Raw genomic sequence first — 21927 nt, 5'->3', positions numbered from 1 at the left:
GAACAGAAGTGTGATAAAGTCAAAGTGTTCATGTTTTTCCATTCTTTATGAGTTGACATACAAATTGCTTTGCTGCGCTTCAATAAAACGCCGCACAGGAGCGGGAAAGCTTTTCTCTTTGCCGGACTGCTCCTTGCAAGTGACAAAGACAATCTTGGCTGGGCGATTCATTTGTGCAGACTTGTCTCGTTTTTGACAAAAACTGTGCACACTGCGGCAAAAAGATCAATGGCGGTTGATGAATTTTAGTGGATAAAGCACAAAGGATTAATTTTTTTTAAATAAATCAAGTACGTATTGGTCTTATTTATGAAATTTTTACTGGCTCGGTCAATGAACCTCACTGTTTTGTGCTCGTGTGCATAATTTCACCTCATCCAAACATTTAAAATACATTTAATGCATCCACCCAGGGTTGCACGGATCTCGATCAGTGAACAAGTGCATGCTGCAAGGAATGCATCTGCATCTTTGGCTTACTATGGGCTTAAAAAGGGAGTACGCCACAACCCCCTTTTCTACCAACAAGCCCAGGAACATTTAGTTCTATCTCTAAATGCAAAAAGAAATTGTCATGATCCGTGTCGGTCATGGCAGGGCTTTGTTGTCATTTTTCACGTCCCATGCCTTGTCCTTGTTTTTGTTTACCCCGGTCAGCTGAGTAGGGGCGTTTCCCCTCAGCGCTCCGTTCCCACCAGCCACGCACCTGTTCCCCGTTAGCCCCGCACACCTGACTCCCATCTGCTCCCCTAATCAATGGACTACTTAACCACCCCGTGCCGACAGCTCAGCGTCGGTGCATTGCCCCATTTGCGGACAGCACTGCCATTGCTTTGCCCTTTCCTCATGCCACCGTTACTCTTTGCTGTCATTCCTGATCATAGCTCGTAGTCACTTGTTATTGTCCCCGTTTCACAGTCTAGTTCAGTTAAAGATAAAGATAAAGATAAAGATGTCCTTTATTAGTCCCACAATGGGGAAATTTGAAGTGTTACAGCAGCAAAGATACAGATCATACAGAGTCGGCGGCGTAATGTAGCCGTTAATGTGTAACATTAGCAGCAGACATTCATAAAAAGCATGCAAATATACACAGTATAAACGTATCTAAGTGTAAGGAAACACTCCTAATGCCTGTCCATTATACAGAGGGGGAAACACTGTAATGATAAAAACTACTGAATGATTGAAAATACTGCAATGATAAAGATATTACACTGATAAAAGTACTGTAATGGTGAGAGTACTGAAATGACAGGAAAGTACTGCAATGATAGAAAATACTGCAATGATAAAAGTACTGTAATGGTAAAAGTACTGCAATGATAAAATATACTGCAATGATAAAAGTACTATAATGGTAGAAGTACTGCAACGATGGAAAAATACTGCAATGATGAAGTATTGTAATAGTAAAAGTACCGCAATGATAGGAAATACCGTAATTATAAAAGTACTGCAATGATAAAAGTACTGTAATAGTGAACATCCTGCAGTGGTAGAAATACTACAGTGATAGAAGTATTGTAATAAGAATACTGTAATGGTAAACAAAATACATCATTGGTCGATGTTTAAGTACACCCTTGGCTGAAAGTACAGTAGTAGTGTATATTGCATCCTAGGACTGCACAATTGCACTAATGCCCTCCTGTTTGTAGGCCTGACCCAATGTTCTTGTTAAAAAGTCTGACAGCAGTCGGCAGGAAGGAGCGGCGAAATCTCTCTTTGGTACAGCGAGGGTGTAAAAGTCTGTCACTGAAGGAGCTGTAAAGTGTTCTCAGAGTGTCATTGAGTGGGTGGGCTGGTTTGTCCAGCATTGATGACAGTTTTGCCGTCATCCTTCTGCCCCCCACTGAGTCCACAGAGTCCAGGGAGCAGCCCAGGACAGAGCTGGCCCTCCTCACCAGTTTGTCCAGTCTCTTTTTGTCTCGGCCCGAGATGCCTCCTGCCCAGGAGACCACTCCATAGAAGATGACTGATGAAACCACTGAGTCATAGAAGTTCCTGAGGAGTGTTCCCCGAACGCCAAAGGACCTCAGCCTCCGGAGTAGGAAGAGTCTGCTCTGACCCTTCCTATAGAGAGCGTCTGTGTTGTCGCTCCAGTCCAGTTTATTGTTCAGATGAACACCCAGGTACTTGTAAGTTGAGACCCTCTCAACGTCTGTTCCCTGGATATTCACTGGTGCAGGTGGAGAGTGCAGACGCTTGCGGAAATCCACCACCAGCTCTTTGGATTTCCCAGCGTTGATTTGGAGGCGGTTCTGCTGACACCAGTCCACGAACCCCTGCGTAACCCCTCTGTACTCCAGATCGTCATTGTCAGTGATGAGGCCGACAATCGCAGAGTCATCAGAGAACTTCTGCAGGTGACAGGTTGTGGAATTGTATTTGTAGTCCTAGGTGTAGGGGGTGAACAGGAAGGGAGCCAGCACAGTTCCCTGCGGCGCTCCCGTGCTGCAGAGGAGCACGTCAGACACACAGTATTGTGTCCTCACGTACTGTGGCCGGTTTGTGAGGTAGTCGTAAATCCATGTGATGAGGTGGTGGGCCACTCCCGCCTGCTCCAGCTTGTCTCCCAATAAGGCGGGCTGGATGGTGTTGAAAGCACTTGAGAAATCAAAGAACATGATCCTCACCGTGCCCCCCGCCTTCTCCAGGTGGGAGAGTGAAGTGTGGAGCAGGTAGATGATGGCATCATCCACACTGATGCCAGGCTGGTATGCAAACTGGAGTGGGTCCATTGAGGAGCTGACCAGGGGGCGCAGATGGACGAGGACCAGTCTCTCTAGGGTCTTCATCAGATGAGACGTCAGCGCCACTGGTCTGAAGTTGTTGAGCTCCTTCGGATGGGGTGTCTTTGGAACCGGAACCAGGCAGGATGTTTTCCACAGCTGGGGGACTCTGCCCAGCTTCAAGCTCAGGTTGAACATGTGCTGGACGATTCCACACAGCTGGTCTGCGCAGGATTTGAGGAGCTGGGAGCTGAACCCATCTGGGCCTGCCGCCTTCCTCGCCTTCATCTTCCTCAGCTGGTTCTTCACCTGAGATGTTGTGAGGAACAAGGCTGAGCAGGAGAAAGTGGTGGTTGTCTGATGAGGCTGGGAACTGGAGCCTGTGGAGAGAGAGAGGGGCGAGAGAGGGGGAGAGAGGTTCTGTCCTGTTGCGCCCTATTTCGTCCTCATTGTTTTGTTATTTTGTCCCTAGTACCTTGTTGCCTTTTGGTTTCGTTTTGTTGAATAAATTCCCTTTAAGTTACCCTAATCCCGGCTTCCTCGCATTTTGGGTCCACCCCCTCCTCGCCGACCGGCGAACCTAACAGAAATACTTGTAAACATATTTCACTTGAAGGATTCCCATTTTATCAATGACATTATGTTGCGATGGCCCCCAGTGGCTCCCATTAATAAATTAGGGTTCCACAACAGGTGTTCCATCAGACGCACACAATAGCCTGTGTGTGCGAACTTCAGCTCGCTTCCAAAAACGTCTGTGACTATGTCAGGAATGAAATCGGGCATCAACCGCAACGTGCTTCCTTTTTAAATGCTCGTTTATCACAGTTGTGCTGCTAAAGGGCGGTTTACATCGTAGGACGTAATTCTGTGAAATGCCCCCATGGTCCGGTCCAAATCGGGGTCGCACGCATTGCTCCGTGTGCGGCAGGCACAAGTCAAGGTAGCACGGTAGAAAATAAGACAAAGTCGCCGCCTGAGATTTGACTTGACCAAACCAAATTTGTCTTTTTGTGTCCTGCAGACGTCAGACAAAATGATCTCTGTTCTGTGAAAGAGGAGCCAGATTTGACTCACATCAAAAAGGAGGAGGAGGAGATCAACAAGTCACCAGTGAATGTTGTCCCTATAAAGACTGAAGATGAAAAAAAGAATGTGAGTGAGGACAACAGAGGGGCGGAGCCTCCAAGCAGCAGCTCTAGTCATCACGTGACAACAGAAGGTGATGAAGACCACTGGGGGCCATCACAAGTACATAATGAGGACACATCAGACGCTCATGACGATGATGACGTTGACGGTGGGCAAGCCAAAGGTGAAAGGGCATGTCACACTGACTCATTCACTTCAAAGCTGTCTTTAAAAGGGCACAGAAAAACACACAGTGGTGAAAACCCTTTTTCCTGCTCGGTTTGTGGCAAAAGCTTCTCTCGAAAGTCTCATTTTGTAAGGCACACAAGAACACACAGTGGAGATAAACATTTTTCCTGCTCATTTTGCGGAAAAGGTTTCTCTGAAAGGGCAAGGTTAATAGCACACAAAAGAATACACAGTGGAGAAAAACCTTTTTCCTGCTCAGTTTGTGGCAAGAGTTTCTCTCAAAAGTCTCAATTAATAATTCACACAAGAACACACAGTGGAGATAAACCTTTTTCCTGCTCAGTTTGTGGAAAATGCTTCTCTCATAAGGCACATTTAACAAGCCACACAAGAACACACACTGGAGAAAAAACATTTTCCTGCTTGGTTTGTGGTAAAAGCTTTTCTCTAAAATCAAGTTTAAAATACCACACAAGAACACACACTGGAGAAAACCCTTTTTCCTGCTCAGTTTGTGGCCAAGGATTCTCTCGAAAGTCTCATTTAATAATTCACACAAGAACACACACTGGAGAAAAACCATTTTCCTGCTTGGTTTGTGGTAAAAGCTTTTCTCAAAAATCAAGTTTAAAATGCCACACAGGCACACACACTGGAGAAAACCCTTTTTCCTGCTCAGTTTGTGGCCAAGGATTCTCTCAAAAGTCTCATTTAATAATTCACACAAGAACACACACTGGAGAAAAACCATTTTCCTGCTCAGTTTGTGGCAAGAGTTTCTCTGGAAAGTTTCAATTAACAATCCACACAAGAACACACAGTGGTGAAAAATCTTTTTCCTGCTCAGTTTGTGGAAAATGCTTCTCTCATAAGGCAAATTTAACAAGCCACACAAGAACACACAGTGGTGAAAAACCTTTTTCTTGCCCAGTTTGTGGCAAAAGCTTCTCTCAAAAGTTTGATTTAACAATCCACACAAGAACTCACAGTGGAGAAAAACCTTTTTCATGCTCAGTTTGTGGCAAGAGTTGCTCTCGAAAGTCTCATTTAATAACTCACACAAGAACACACACTGGAGAAAAAACATTTTCCTGCTTGGTTTGTGGAAAAAGCTTTGATCTAAAATCAAGTTTAAAATACCACACAAGAACTCACAGTGGAGAAAACCCTTTTTCCTGCTCAGTTTGTGGCAAGAGTTGCTCTCGAAAGTCTCATTTGATAATTCACACAAGAACACACACTGGAGAAAAACCATTTTCCTGCTTGGTTTGTGGTAAAAACTTTTCTCTAAAATCAAATTTAACAAGTCACACAAGAAAGCACAGTGGCGAAAAACCTTTTTCCTGCTCAGTTTGTGGCAAAAGCTTCTCTCAAAATTCAACTTTAACAAACCATAGAAGAACACACAGTGATGAAAAACCTTTTTCCTGCTCAGTTTGTGGCAAGAGTTTCTCTCGAAAGTCTCATTTAATAATTCACACAAGAACACACAGTGGTGAAAAATCTTTTTCCTGCTCAGTTTGTGGAAAATGCTTCTCTCAAAAGGAAGGTTTAACACGCCACACAAGAACACACACTGGAGAAAAAACATTTTCCTGCTTGGTTTGTGGTAAAAACTTTTCTCTAAAATCAAGTTTAACAAGTCACACAAGAATACACAGTGGTGAAAAACCTTTTTCCTGCTCAGTTTGTGGAAAAAGTTTCTCTCAAAGGTCGCATTTACGAAACCACACAAGAACACACAGTGGAGACAAGCCATTCAGTTGCAGCGTTTGTGCTAAAAAATTCTCCACTAAACAGCATGCGGAGAGTCACAATTGTGCTGGTGAGAAAAGCAGCGATCCTTGAAGCTTAAAAAAAAGAAAACAAAAAACTGAAGGAACTGACTCTTTGTGGTAAGATATAAATGTGATTTTAAATAAAATATGATATTGAATTTTGCAAAGTTTTTTTATTGACATTAAGCGTGTGATCCGTGCCAGAAGAACCATTGTGTCTGCGTATTTGTATTTGTTTTTATTTTCGAAAGTATACAGGGACTGTGCATATTAATCAAACTGTTTCCTGTAAATATGCCAGATTATAGCCAATGGCTAATTTGCATCCGTTGTCCCTGAGTGATGATTTTTTTTTTGTTTTCATATCAAACATTATTAATGAAATTAATTGTCTTTGCCTGGAACAACATTTGTTAACATTATGCTTTTTCAGTTGTCTTTTTAATCGTACTTAATGGAAAAGTTGTGAGAAGAAAAGGTGCTTCTGAAATCGGTGCCTTCCACTATCATCAATAAAATCACTTGTTCCACTTGCTCAACTGGCCTTCATTACGCTGTGAAAAGGTGAAAAACTGAACTAGAAGTTGAACTATAAAAAGAACCAGAAAGAGAAACGCAAATCGTCTCAGTTTCTCTCAAAGGTTTTGGAATGTCAGGAGTTGCCAACTTTATGGCGACTGGAGTCAGCGCTGGTTTTCTCGCTGTGTTTGGCTGGCTCGTATATGTATGGTCCATTGAACAAAACTCAAACTCTTCAAATATCCCCTCACATACATTCAATATTTCGCTTTCTGAATACATTTTTGACTGGCAAAATACACTTTCTAGGTTGAGCTCTATCAATCGTTTGGGGTTTGTTGCTAAGCAGAATCTCACTTTGGGAAAAAACTATAATTTTGTCAAATATACCAAATATTTTTGTTCATGCTTTATTATATTTTTTATAGATTGGATTATTTATATAGTGAAATAGGTAAATATTAAAATGTAAAATTGGAAATCACATTCAGACTTAATTTAATTAACAAATATAGAAACATTTTATAAATATTGAACTATTTGAGAAGAGTCCTGATCTTGAAATAAATATTGAATTATAAAAAATAGTTAAAAAATTAATTCAATAACCCGACCCCGGATGAGCGGCAGAAAATGGCTGGATGGATGGAATAATTTAAATTGCATACATATTCAAATGAACAAATATGTTAAGAAATAATGAAGAGTGAAAAAAAAAGGTTTAAATTAATATTGATATAATTTTGCATATTAAAATAATTGAATAAATATTGTCGTATTACAACAGCAAGCTTAAATAGACATTGAAATGAATTTAAAAAAAGTGATGTATTTTTAAATGGCCTAATATAGATATGGGAAGTAATTCTCTTTGTGAAACTATGAAGGGACTGGAGCTCACAGAAGTGACAAGTCTTGGTTCTGAAGTTCCGATGTAACCAGATACTGCCCTGAGAGAAAATAGGCCTGAGCATTGTTTATGGTGGGGGCAATTCTCTCGCCAGGTCAGTGACCTTCCAGGGTATAAGAGTAATTTAAGGTGGTCACGAGTAGACAGGTCGTATCAAAGGGGAGACGCATCTGCTCTCCCTCTGGGGGACTTTTGGAGGGAAATCCCGAAGACTAGCGGGATGGGAATGCATATGCAACAAGGGAAAATTAGATATTCATGTCCTATTTGGGCATTCCCTAAAAGAAGGAAATGTCTGAGAGGGGGCTCGCACGTTTTTGGGGAGACTTCTTTTGACATCAGCATGTGACGAGAATAAAATCTTTTTCGAACCATCGCCAATCCAGCCTTGCTCGGCTGCCTCTCCGGAAGGCAGCAAGGACCCACACTTCAAAGACAAAATATACTACATATTGAAAGAAAAATAATACTCAAATATTGAAATAAGTATAGAATTGAATGAATAAACAAAAAAGAAATAAATACCTCCTGGAAAATATTGTAATTTTCAACATTTGTCAACATTTTTCTTTCTTGCACATTCGTAAACAACCGTAATTTTTTTTTTTACTTTTACTTTTTAAGTTACTTCAGTGCATTTCACACTTGTGCCTTCAGTGAAGTCCTACTTCGTCCTACTTGAATAAATCCCCATCAAAATACCGTCATTTATGACACCACGGCTGGACAAATAATATCCAGAAAAACACTTACACACTGAAGGAGTCTATTACTATTGATTACTGGCATTATTTTGAACACATGCGGGACAGAATGTCGATTATTAAAGTTAGCAGGTTCATATTTACTGAACATTTTAAACATTGATGAAACAAAAAGCAATTATCAAATGAAACTAGAAGCACAAGTCACAAGAATGACTGGGATTGTAGGCCTGATGTTTACTGATTATATTATTCTTAAATGCTAAATTTATAGTACTTAGTTGCAATGTGTGAACTTTATTGAAATTCTCAGTAGTGAGAATAGATTTGCGCACATAGCATTTCCATGAGCTGCTCTCACATTCACAGCACTTGATGGACAAATACGACGAAGCACATTCTCCACATTGGCTGTAGAGATGCAAACATACCAAACTAGGCACTGGAGGACTCACACAGACGCTATCAAAAGAAAAACACATTCCGAAAGACATAACAACTGGAGATCGGAGCACATGCACATACGCATGCACACACACATACACTTGCACATACACACGCACACATGCACACCGACAAGATTACAGAAGAATGCCAGCGGAAAGAGAGACGGAGGGACGGCCCGCCGGAGAAGGCCAACCTTGGCCTGCCAGTCTACGGGACCATATGCTATATGACTTAGTTTAAATGTAAGACCTCAAAATTGCACACATAGTATTTTCATGACCCACACTCTCATTCAGAACAAACAGATTCAGTCTGCTCAGGTCAAACTGATGACAAACCAGTAAAGGATTTTATACGATTGACTACAAGTTATATGTATTCAGTTTAATGCAATAAAGATATGTGCTGATTGTGCTTTGATTCAATGTGCGGTGGAAGGACAGGGCAGGCTGTATGAAAGGCGTAGGACGCCGTAGGTGGTAGATTTTTTTTGTAAAGGACGAGCCGCACTTCTGATAACGAGGGGGGGGTGTCGTCCTCTGTTGGGTACAGGGATGCGCAGAGCTGTAATGGTAGGAACCGAGCCCCAGGCTTTGTATTAGATCTCCTGTTAGGAATAAATCCGCTCCCGTGTGAAGTTGCCGGCTTCCTGGTCATCTTTCTCTCAAAACGAGCGTGCATAATTATTGGATGAATGTAGGTCGTGTTTGGTGAACCATTAATGGAGTCAGATAATTAATTTGAACTATTTTGGTAAACTTTTGGTACATTTAAAGTTAGAAATCCCAACAATTTTTGGTGACCCCGACGTGATGAGAGGGAGAGGACTGCAAAAGAAATCCACAGACTTCGAATAAGAGAACCACAGGGTCAGGGACCCGTATCCACACCAAGTCACGACTTGTAGAACGGAAAGGAAATCCCGACTTAGACCTGTTTTCCTCTGGTGGTACCACATCTAAAAGGTAAGCAGAATACCTGTTACTACATGTCTGAATTCTGCACAATTGGGGAAAAATAAATGTAAGAGGAAAACGGGGATAATTGGGACATTAAATATTAAAAGTGTGGATTGTGACACAGTGTCAAATCTGGGATTTACGTATCGCGGTAATAAGGTGTCAAATCTGGGATTTACGTATCACGGTAATAAGGTGTAAAATCTGGGATTTACTTATTACTAAATTTGTGGTTCTGATACGGTGTAAAATCTGGGATTTACGTATCGCGAAGTCGTAATAAGGTGTAAAATCTGGGATTTACTTATTACAAAAATAGTCTGAGACTATATGTGGTATTGATACGGTGTAAAATCTGGGATTTACGTATCTCAATTTGTGTGCAAGTGTAAGCAGTGTGATTGGTGTGATATAATTTGGACTGTTTTGTTTGATATTTGGCTTGGATGCATGGGAGTGGATTGTTCAGGAGGAGTGGAGATAAGTGTGATATGGGGCTCGGTTCCGATGAAGTGTATGAAAGCGATGGTGTGTGGCAAGAAATGGATGGACATTATGTGAAGTTGGAGACGCAATTAATGAGTGCAATTGAGGAGAAAAAGAGAAAAAGAGAGGTATCGGAAGGTGTTTTTTTTTTTAATTACAAAAGGATGACCACATGGGATATGATTCAGTTGGCTAAGCAGGTGCTCAAGAAAGACGAGGAAAATGTTGAATGACATCAAACAATCGAAAGAGGCAAAAGATAAAGCTAAATGGATTCGGAAAGGTAAAATGGAAAAAGAATTGGCAATGGCGGAGGAGGACAGACGTAGTGTGCATCAATTGGCGACAGTGGCAACAACATTGGCAAACATAAAATTGGAAGAAAAAGTTGAGAAAGTTGTGAAAGTGGACAAGAAGGAGAGGCACGTGAGAAAAAGAAGATGTTGAATGTTGTGGAAAGTTGTGCAAGTGACAAGATTGGTAAAGGGTGATATTGAACTGGTTGTTGAACCTTTTGGCGTATATTTGTAGCCAATCATGTATGTCAGGGGTTTCCAGGCAAAAAGAAAAGGGCAAAAGTTATTCCAGTTTAGAAAAATGGGGATAAACATGATTTGTTTTTTCAAAACTACAGGCCAATGGCTGTGATGTATGATATTCGAGAAATTCTTTAAAATTAGGTCAAACTGTCAGAAAGACTCGGGGGGGAACCAAAGTTTCACAGACAAATCTATAGAGCGATACAATATTTAGAAGTACACACTCCACATTGAGGGTACGTATGGAATTAACGGAACTGTATTAGATGAGAAAATTTTGCAAGTGTTTTTGTTTACCTTAAAAGGCTTTTGATACCTTGGATTATAGTGTGCTCCTTGAAAACTGAGCAAATGTGGTTGCGGAGGAGTTGCATTCAAAGGGATTTTCAAGTAATTTAGAAAATAGGGAGCAGGGATAAATAATATTTTTATGTTTATTTTAATTTTGGGGGAATATATTACAGGTGCTGAAGGGCTTGAAACAAGAATTTAAAAGAATAAAAATCAGGTTGGATTAAAATAAATTATCTAATAAATTAGTGTAATTAGAATTATTAAATCAAAAAAATTTCATGTTATTCAGTAACAGTAGGAGAGACATGAGTGTTCAAATTAACATAAGAGAAAGAGTAAGAGAAACTGCTTCTGGGTGTCATTCTTAATTAGAATTTGTGTTGGAAACCACATCTATCGAACACAAAGTAAAAATTATCAGAAAACAATAGCCCTGTATGCAGAGTAAAAGATGCACTGGATAAGAAAGCACTATATATATATCGATTGTTAATATAACGTTCTGAGTGTTCTGTATATGACCTATTGCATTGACGTATGAGGAAGGCCTGCAAAACAAATTGTCAGTCAATTTTTACTTTACAAGAATGAGCCATAAAATAATGAATTGAAAACCATAGAGAGAACCAACAAATCCACTATTTATTCAATTAATTAATAAGATTTTGTGAATTGGCAGATAATATTATTTATTTTACTTTTGATTTTTCTGAGTGAATATTTTTCCCTTAATAATTCCAGACAAATACGAGTGGAAAACCACTGAGGCCCTGAGTGGCCCGCGGCCCCTATGTTTGTTTCCATACAACCCACCCCTTCACAGCCCAGTTTGTCTCTTTTCCTGACACTAATCTCCTCGTTTCACTGTGTGTGTGTGTGGGGGTGTGTCTGTGTTCCCTTTGGCTGATAAACATAGCTGGTAGTTTGGTCTACTAGAGTTTTGTTTACTTTCTTTTCTGCTTACTCTCTGAAGGTCATTGTACATTTATTTCTTCCTATTATGTTGCATGAAGATTTTTTTTTAAGGATCCATTGGCATAAACAAAGGTCAGTGAAGGAATTTGTGTTCCCGATAAGAAAATATGAGCCTTGATGGGGTCAAAGTGACGTCATACTGCAGGTTCCTTGCAAGATTGATGTGTCACCCGCTGTTAAGGATTTTTTAGTGACATAAGCACTGGCCACTTATATAGCTCCTGATAAGACCTGTTAAATTTGTAGAATTAATTAGTCCTATAGAAAACAAACGTCTTTACTAGGAGGCGTTCATCGAAACATCAACTCAAAGCATTAAGACCCTTTTCAATCCCCTTGCCTCTAACTCTCTCTCTCTCTCTCGTTTTCCCTCAATCTTTGTGTGTGCGGGTGAGTTGGGATTTTAAAATTTTTGGGACATAAAGAATATACAACTTAATTGATATAGCGCATTTTACTTTCCATATCAGGTAATGAAGAAATTAATAGATAAGATGAATATAAATTAGCAGGTAATTAGAACACCAACACTAAAAACATACAAGAGACACCTGAAGAACAGTGACAATCTTATTAAAATAAAAATTTTTGAGATAAAGGGATTATGGTTTTGGGATAGGTTTTAGGTGAAATATTCTATGAACATGTTGAAAGAAAATCCTTGGAACAGGAAATATCTAGCAATTGGAGATTGGTTTACCAAATATAAAGTTGGATTAAATAGTCCTGTAGATGATCTATTAACTGATGTGTATTAAATGTGACAGAGGTGGAAGACAGATGTTTTATGACTGTACGACGCCAACCCTGACATGACAACTTTTACGGGACATGACAGCATTCCATAAATACCAGACTGCTAACTTCCGCATCTATGAGCTGTTTGACGTCACAGGTGCAGGATCGTCAGCCACGTCCAGGAGGAACAGGAGAAAGAGAAACGACATCACGGGGACTGAATGGGAAAATAAAGAGACCCACAGTTGTAAATTTTGGCATACGCTGGCTAAATTGAGGCAAAATGAAGGAACTGCCAGCACAAATCTCAGTGTAATCAAGGCGGACGCGCCCAGGGAGGGGTCTCTGTGTGGAATTGGAAAGTATCTTTTTGGTGAATGGAAGTGTGAAAGAAAAAGTGTTTGTACGTATATGTGGTTTGAGTGAATGTTTAAGGGACGGGCCTCAGAAAAGAAACCTGATTGAGGGCATCGGCAAGCCCTTACAGCACGTAGGATGCAATGGGCGGACAGGTCTGATCAACCTGAATCCCTATTGCACTCCCAAGTACTTATTTTCAAATTGTTATTGGAGAAAGATTGGAGTAATTAAATTCAAACATCAAGTGAATGGTTGATTGACGTTATTACACAAAATTTATGCAAAACTGAAATTTTCAGAAGGGAGGTAATTTACCCCTTCACTGGCAAGTGCCACTCCTCCTCCAGTTCTCTCGACAGGTTTGAGGTGACATGTGACCTGTATGACCAGAAGGCTGGAGAACGCTTCAAATAGCGTCACATCACGCCCATCCCGGAGGTTCTCCTCAACAAGGAGGGTGATATAATATATTCTAATTTAGGGCCCACAAAACAGATTATTAAGATATAGTTGTTACTTTAACCTGCTCATGTGCTCCGCAGTTTTAATATTCACATTGGGTGCACGAATAGATAACACACACCCAGTACAGGATAGGGAAATTTCGTTGTATTGTTTAGACCAGGGGTCTCAATCTCGCGGCCATTTGCGCCCCGCGGGATGATAGTTTGCGGCCCCCGCCTTATTATGAAAGTTTAATGTTCGTGCGGCCCGCGAATTTGATATGACTGGCACTTTACAGTGTTTTGTGCGAAGCTGAACGAACCTACCAATCACGGTGGAGTATATGGCTCTCGAGGGTGGGACATCGGCCGGGCTTGAGTTACAGCAGCGAGTTCATTCGTGTGCTGGGATGAGACTGTGACTGGTGATGTTGAAGATGTGCGGACGGATTATAGCAGGTTATGGATTTAGAAATTGACTATGAAGTGAAACTGTATCACTCAAACAGATAGTTGTCAGGATATGATTAGACGTCTATGCGGGGTCTAATGATCCGCTCGCGACGTAGTTAATTCTCTGTGGGTTAATGCTGCACTTTCATTAATGGGATCCTCATCAAAAGGATATGCCATGTTCGTAATAGTAGTGAAAAGTGATGAACAATATAATTTTTTTCATTAAAGACGACGGAACTACGGCAAAATTGGCCGGCTGTTTGATTGAATAAGGAAATGATTTCTCGTCTGTGTCTGTGAAAGCTGGCGGAGACGGACTCGGTTTCAATCATGAAACTTGGTCCCGACCAGTTTAGTGAGTCCCAGGGGCAGTTATCTGTTATTAAGATAGTTATCGTTATCTCTCTCTGTAAAAGTAGTCAAAATAAATAACAACAACGGTCCGTAAGCAGTCGTCTTTTTGCGCTCGCCATCCCGGTCCTTACCATAGAAACACCATGGCCTTCATGGGGAGCGTATCTATGTTCCCCGCTTTGTATGGGACCGGGGAATATAGGACCCTTTTTCTAAATATAAGTCCGATGTTCCCTGCTTTTTCCCCAAAAGGGTCCTATGTTCCCCGCTTTCCGCCAAAAGCCTTGAAATTGTGTTGTATTTCATAATTAATCCTTACCTCCCGGCTAATCCTCATCTCCTCCTCCCACCCTCCCCCTCTGTCTCGCCACGAAATAATCAAAAAGCCAGTGCGTGCAGTTATGTACGGATACATGACATGACATGACAATCATGCAGCCGTGATCCCGTTCCATGCGCACTTTGCAGGTCTGTTTTAGTGGGCAGTCTTTTATTATTCTATTAGGTTTTATAATTATAAATAGTTTAAAGACGATCAGACATTTATGTCTAAAAGCCGGTCTAAGGAACACGCATGTCCCCAGACATTTGACTCATTATTATTATTATTATTTATTACTGATTAATGTTCTTATTAATTCCTTATTTATTTTTAAATCTTATTTTGTGTTAAAAAATAAAAATAAAGACATTTGAGAAGATTAGATTTTTTTAATTTTTTTTATTGCGGATAACCTGATGCGGCCCAGCCTCAGCCAGAGTCTGCCACTAGTGGCCCCCAGGTAAATTTAGTTTGAGACCCCTGGTTTAGACCTTTCCATAATATCTGGCACCACAGTGGTGATACTTGACGTTAATGTCAGTAAAGTGGAGCGGTTGCGCTGTTTTTATGAAAAAAATACTCACTTAATGCAAGGGTAGGTTCTTTGTAGAGGGGATTACAGAGTTACATTTGGGACAAAATTTACTTAACAGAAACTGTCCTCACTTGAGGCCGAGGCCAGACCTGCTGCATGATGGTCACCGGCTGAATGGGGACACCTCAGGTGAGATTGGCCGTGCCATGCATCAGATATTTCTGGCCCGTTGGGGTCGATGTTGCTGTATCTTTCAGGTGGGGAGCGGAGGAGACAGGCCTGGTCTATGTGGCCAGGGCGAGACGTGAATGGAGTGAGACTTCCGGAAGTGACCCATCCAATAATGTCGTCACTACACAGCTGTTCTAGTGGGCCGTCCTCAAGGGCGTGTCCCTTGCGGTTGCAGACATCATGCGAACAGTCCATCAATGAAAAACTGCTAATCAGTCTAAGTAGAATGCATTTGTTACACAATTTTACACAACATCAGAAAAGGAAAATATGGGATTGGATTAAGGAGCGCTACTAAAAATTGTTGTACTTGCAGGTTTAGGAGGCCAAGAGAGATAAAAAAGGGGGAGCAGCTAAGGCAGCAGCCGATGCATGCGGCTCCCATTGCACCTGCTCCTTCCAATTTTGCGGCTCCTAGGCAAGGTTCGGGTGACGCGGCGCCACAGCAGACTGGCTGTCTATAGCAAGGCGGTCAACGAGGTCGGGACTGCGGTAACAGAGATAGGGTGGTTATAGACGGGGGTTGTGAGTGGGGTGTGCTCTTGCTGCGGGGTGTGGGGTCACTGGGTGATGAGCTGTCCATACCGAGCCACTTTCTGGAATGTGCCATCCTCGGGTCCGGTGCCATGCCTGTCGCACAGAGCTCCACCAGCGCAGGGGGCGCCACCGTTGCCCACTCAAAATAGGATTGCTTTAGATATGTTATTGGCTGAAAAACAAGGAGTGTGCGGGACATTTCGGGATCAATGTTGTAGTTTCACACCAAACAACACGGCACCGGATGGGCGTCTCACCAAGGCATTGGAAGGTTTGCAAACTTTGAACAAAAAGATGAAAGAACATTCAGGTGTAGATTCAGAAATGAGGTCAGGATGGTTGAATGTCTTTGGTAAATGGAAAGGTCAAATTAGCTCTATATTAATCTCAGTGGCAGTATTTACAGCTTTATCTTTATCTTTATCTTTTATTATGGTGCTTTGTGGATGTTGTTGTATACATTGTATCTGTCAGGCTGCGGGGTCGTCGCGGTAGCGGGCAGGACCCAAAGAGGCAGGGAAGCCAAGGCAAGGTAACTTGGAGGGAGTTTATTAAATGAACAGGCAGGCGAACGAGGAAACTGGACAAACCAGAACGAGGCGGGGTGCGAAAATAACGAAGGATGAACAGAAAGTGACTAGACTGAAACAGTGACGGGGAGCAAGGACAGTGACCAGTTCCAAATGAGCATGAACATGAACGAGGACGTGATGAATGAGCAATCGGAGCAACGCGAATAGAGGGTGTAGCTGGAGCAATGCACCGACGCTGAGCTGTCGGCACGGGGTGGTTAAATAGTCCATTGATTCGGGGAGCAGATGGGAGTCAGGTGTGCGCGGCTAACGGGGAACAGGTCCGTGGCTGGTGGGGACGGAGTGCTGGGGGGAAACGCCCCTACTCAGCTGACAAAATAAACAGAATGAAGACATGGCAGGGAGGTGAAGAAAAACAATAACAAAAAACACTGACATGACCAACACGGGTCATGACAGTACCCCCCCTCAAGGGACGGATTCCAGACGTCCCAAACAAGGCAAAAAAAGAAAAAGCGAAAACAAAGTCCAAGACGAGGGTGGGCGGAAGGGGTCGGGAGGCGGGACCACAACCCCTGTTCGAGGCCGGTCTGGGGGATGTCCGGGAGGCCAGACCAGCGAGTCTTTTCGTGGCCCTTCAGGCGGCCGTGCGGGTGGCCAGATCAATACGTCCCACTGTGGCCATTGAGGGGGACGTCCGGGAGGACCTGAACGCCACATGGAGTCCGCTGACGAGGCTGAGACGAGAAGCGGCGGCGGGACGCCGGATGCAGCAGAGGCAGGATCTCGGGGCGGCGGTGGGCTGGCGGGTGCAGCCGAGACAGGAACCCGGAGTGGCGGCGGTCCGTCGGGCTGATCGTGGAACGCCCCCAAGAAAGGAACTTGGAGCGGCGGCTGATCGTCGAGCGCCGCCGAGACAGGGGTGGTTAAATAGTCTATTGATTAGGGGAGCAGATGGGAGTCAGGTGTGCGCGGCTAATGGGGAACAGGTGCGTGGCTGGTGGGGACGGAGTGCTGAGGGGAAACGCCCCTACTCAGCTGACAAACTAAACAGAATGAAGACATGGCAGGGAGGTGAAGAAAAACAATGACAAAAAACACTGACATGACCAACGCGGGTCATGACAGTATCAGATCTCCTACAGTTATAAGCCTTGAACGCACCTTGGGCCCGCTGCCACTGGGTGGCAAGTACATGATGATCCCCGTGTCGGGCCCACAGCCAGTTCCTCTGGCAGCCAGCAGGTCCATGGGGTTCAGCGGAGTCAGTGGTAATGGCCTCAGTTGTCTGAGGCCATGAGAGGGAATACAATTTTTATATATCATTCTACATTTTTATTTTTTACTGTTTTGATTATTTTTCTATTCTTATTTTTGTGGGGGTGACGGCCTCAGTTCGCTGAGGCCATGTGAGGGATTAAAGGATTTTATACAATTGACTACAAGTTTATTCAGTTTAGTGCAATAAAGATATGTACTGATTGTGCTTTAATTCAATGTACAATAAAAGGTCAGGGCAGGCTGTGTGAAGTGCATAGGTGGCAGATGTTTTGTGCAGGACGAGCCGCACGTCGGAGAACTGGGTGAGCTGACGCGGAAAAGTTCCAGACATCAAGGACATCCAGGTGCTGTTGTGTGAGATGGTCAGACGGTCGACTGTGAGAGTGGAATAACAGATCGAGTGGCTCATGGGCAGTTGAGCGCATGAACAACTGCCTTGGCGCGCGCACATGGGAAGAGCTGACCCGCCATCATGCGGGGTGAAGATATCCAATAAGAGAAAGCTCAAGTTAGTTGCAGATGACACATAGCAAATAGGAGACTAGTACGATGTCTTTGCTTTGTTTTGTTGAAATGTATAAATGATCCTGGGCAACTCGGGCGGGGCGTCGTCCTCTGTTGGGTACAGGGACGCGCAGAGCTGTAATGTTAGGAACCGAGCCCCAGGCTTTGTATTAGATCTCCTGTTAGAAATAAATCCGCTCCCGTGTGAAGTTGCCGGCTTCCTGGTCATTTCTTTCTCTCAAAAACGAGTGTGCATAATTGTTGTATGAATGAAGGTCGTGTTTGGTTAACCATTAATGGAGTCAGATAATTAATTCGAACCATTTTGGTAAACTTTTGGTACAGATAATAGTTAAGATTCCAACACTATGACCAAACATTTTAGTTCATAAATATGAACTTGACAGATGTACTGAATTTTACTTTTGTTGCTGGTTTTGTTAAAACATCTGACACCATGTCGTCGGTTGGACAGTATTCCAAATGTATTTCCCTATTACTAACAGTTGACATGATAAAGTGATACTTTATGTCAACATGCTTGAACCTTTGCCTTTTTTTACAGGGTTTTTCGCCAGCGACGTGGTTGTGAATTTTGAATTAAAATACGTCACTGTTTTATGTCCTAAATGTTAGTGTTAAAAATTATTACAGTGTTGATATAAGGACTTAAATATTTCATGATAAACGCAGAAAAAATATATTTTTGTTTGAAGATTCCACAGTTCCTGTCAAATAAATTTTCATCTTCCTGTGTGCATCAGTATCTTCCCAGCACTTCTCCCACTGAGATCACTCTGCAGACTGACCCAAAAGACAATTTATTTTCCAGACTATCTCATTGATCTTCCCTTACTGATGAAAATTCCATAACAATCTGGGGTCAGACGTGGGATAGCTGAAGATCCGCCGGTGAAATTCAGGGACGCTCGCGTGTGGCCACCCGGGTCCAATTCAGATAGCAGCAGCAACGAACTGCGTGATGCGAATCATCTCCTCAGTGGTGACAAATGAACGCTGACTCCAGTCGCCATCAAGTTGCCAACTCCTGACATACCAAAACCTTGGAGAGAAACTGAGCCGATTTGCGTTTCTTTCTGGTTCCTTTTATAGTTCAACTTCTAGTTCAGTTTTTCACCTTTTCACAGCATAATGAAAGCCAGTTGAGCAAGTGGAACAAGTGTTTTTATTGATAATTGTGGAAGACACCGATTTCATAAGCACTGTTTCTTCTCACACCTTTTCCATTAGGTACGATTAAAAAGACAACTGAAAAGCATAACGTTAAAAAATGTTGTTCCAGGCAAAGGCAATTAATTTCATTTACATGTTCGATGTAAACACACACACAAAAAAACTCATCATCACTCAGACTTAATGGTTCTTCTGGCAGTGATCACATTGGCTTAATGTCAATAAAAAAGCTTTGCAAAATTCAAAACATATTTTATTCAAAATCACATTTACATCTTACCACAAAGAGACAGTTCCTTCAGTTTTTTGTCTTTTTTGTTAGCTTCAAGGATCGCTGCTAATCTCGCCATCACAATCGTGTGTCTCAGCATGCTGTTTAGTGGCGGATTTTTTTAGCACAAACGCTGCAACTGAATGGCTTTTCTCCAGTGTGTGTTCTTGGGTGGCTTCTTAAATACGACTTTTGAGAGAAACTCTTGCCACAAACTGAGCAGGAAAAACGGTTTTCACCAAGGTGTGTTCTTCTATGTTTTGTTAAAGCCCAGTTGTCAGAGAAGCATTTTCCACAAACAGAGCATGGAAGAGGTTTTTCTCCAGTGTGTGTTCTTGAGTGATTACTTTCGAGAGAAACATTTACCGCAAACCAAGCAGGAAAAAGGTTTTTCTCCACTGTGTGTTCTTCTATGTTTTGTTAAAGTTTATTTTTGAGAGAATCCTTTGCCACAAACTGAGCAGGCGAATGTTTTTTCTCCACTGTGTGTTCTTGTGTGACTTGTTAAATGTGATTTTCGAGAGAAGCTTTTGCAACAAACTGAGCAGGAAAAAGGTTTTTCTCCACTGTGTCTTCTTGTGTGACTTGTGAAATGTGCCTTTTGAGAGAAGCTTTTGCAACAAACTGAGCAGGAAAAAGGTTTTTCTCCACTGTGTGTTCTTGTGTGACTTGTTAAATGTGACTTTTGAGAGAAGCTTTTGCAACAAACTGAGCAGGAAAAAGGTTTTTCTCCACTGTGTGTTCTTGTGTGACTTGTTAAATGTGACTTTCGAGAGAAGCTTTTGCAACAAACTGAGCAGGAAAAAGGTTTTTCTCCACTGTGTGTTCTTGTGTGACTTGTTAAATGTGACTTTCGAGAGAAGCATTTTCCACAAACTGAGCAGGAAAAGGGTTTTTCTCCACTGTGTGTTCTTGCGTGGCTTGTTAAATGCGACTTTTGGGAGAAGCTTTTACCACAGACTGAGCAAGAAAAAGGTTTTTCTGCAGTGTGTGTTCTTGTATGTTCTTTTAATCGTGACTTCAGAGAAAAGCTTTTCCCACAAACTGAGCAAGAAAAAGGTTTTTCTCCACTATGTGTTGTTGTGTGTTTAGTTAAATTAGACTTTCCAGAGAAGCTTTTGCCACAAACTGAGCAGGAAAAAGGTTTTTCTCCAGTGTGTGTTCTTGTGTGTTCTGTTAAATTTCCCTTTTCAGAGAAGCATTTTCCACAAACTGAGCAGGAAAAAGGTTTTTCTCCACTGTGTGTTCTTGTGTGGATTGTTAAATTAGACTTTTGAGAGAAGCTTTTGCCACAAACTGAACAGGAAAAAGATTTTTCTCCACTGTGTGTTCTTGTGTGGCTTGTTAAATGCGACTTTCGGGAGAAGCTTTTACCACAGACTGAGCAAGAAAAAGGTTTTTCTGCAGTGTGTGTTCTTGTATGTTCTTTTAATCGTGACTTTAGAGAAAAGCTTTTCCCACAAACTGAGCAAGAAAAAGGTTTTTCTCCAGTGTGTGTTCTTGTGTGTTCTGTTAAATTTCCCTTTTCAGAGAACCATTTTCCACAAACTGAGCAGGAAAAAGATTTTTCTCCACTGTGTGTTCTTGTGTGGCTTGTTAAATGCGACTTTCGGGAGAAGCTTTTACCACAGACTGAGCAAGAAAAAGGTTTTTCTGCAGTGTGTGTTCTTGTATGTTCTTTTAATCGTGACTTTAGAGAAAAGCTTTTCCCACAAACTGAGCAAGAAAAAGGTTTTTCTCCAGTGTGTGTTCTTGTGTGTTCTGTTAAATTTCCCTTTTCAGAGAACCATTTTCCACAAACCGAGCAAGAAAACGTTTTTTCTCCACTGTGTGTTCTTGTGTGTGGTTTTAAGGACAGCTTTGAAGTTAATGAGTCAGTGTGACATGCCCTTTCACCTTTGGCTTGCCCATCATCATCATCATCATCATCATCGTCATGAGCGTCTGATAATGTGTCCTCATTATGTGCTTGTGATGGCCCCCGGTGGTCTTCGTCACCTTCTGTTGTCACGTAATGACTTGAGCTGCTGCTTGTAGGCTCCGCCCCTCTGTTGTCCTCACTCTCATCCTTGTTTTCATCTTCAGTCTTTATAGGGACAACGTTCACTGGTGACTTGTTGATCTCCTCCTCCTCCTCCTCCTTTTTTATGTGAGTCAAGTCTGGCTCCTCTTTCACAGAACGGAGATCGTTTTCACTGACGTCTGCAGGACACAAAAAGACAAACAATAAGACCAATACGTACTTGATTTTTTTAAAAAAAGAATTAATATTCTGTGTTTTATTCACTAAAATTTATCAACCGCCATTGAGGTTTCGTTGCAGTGTGCACATTTTTCAGAGTCAGGCAGAATTCCTTCCGTAAGGAATTGCTCGAACAAGATATAAAAAACAGAAAATGTAAAATGTTAAATAATCAGTTCAAATTTTGTCAAAAAAAAAAGAAAAAAATGGAGTTCACCCCCCACTATTGGTTATTCTTTGGTTTTTATTTTCTGCACTGA

General features: G+C 42.0%; 1 protein-coding gene across 1 annotated transcript in view; it reads left to right on the top strand.

Moving 5' to 3' along the window:
• Positions 1-16178, top strand: part of LOC148341938 (uncharacterized) — a 32823-nt gene extending 16645 nt beyond the window's left edge. The window contains exons 3-4 of the mRNA XM_088288002.1: positions 4045-5697; positions 16117-16178. Coding sequence (XP_088144128.1) covers positions 4045-5697; positions 16117-16178 — 1715 coding nt within the window. The remainder of the gene's footprint in view (positions 1-4044; positions 5698-16116) is intronic.
• The last annotated feature ends 5749 nt before the right edge of the window (positions 16179-21927 follow it).

The sequence above is a fragment of the Idiotropiscis lumnitzeri genome, chromosome 2, assembly GCF_059441095.1.
Source record: "Idiotropiscis lumnitzeri isolate Australia: NSW breed Sydney's pygmy pipehorse chromosome 2, RoL_Ilum_1.0, whole genome shotgun sequence".
Classification (NCBI taxonomy): Eukaryota; Metazoa; Chordata; class Actinopteri; order Syngnathiformes; family Syngnathidae; genus Idiotropiscis; species Idiotropiscis lumnitzeri.
The sequence above is the reverse complement of the archived record's forward strand: the minus strand, read 5'-3'. Positions and strand labels throughout refer to the sequence as shown.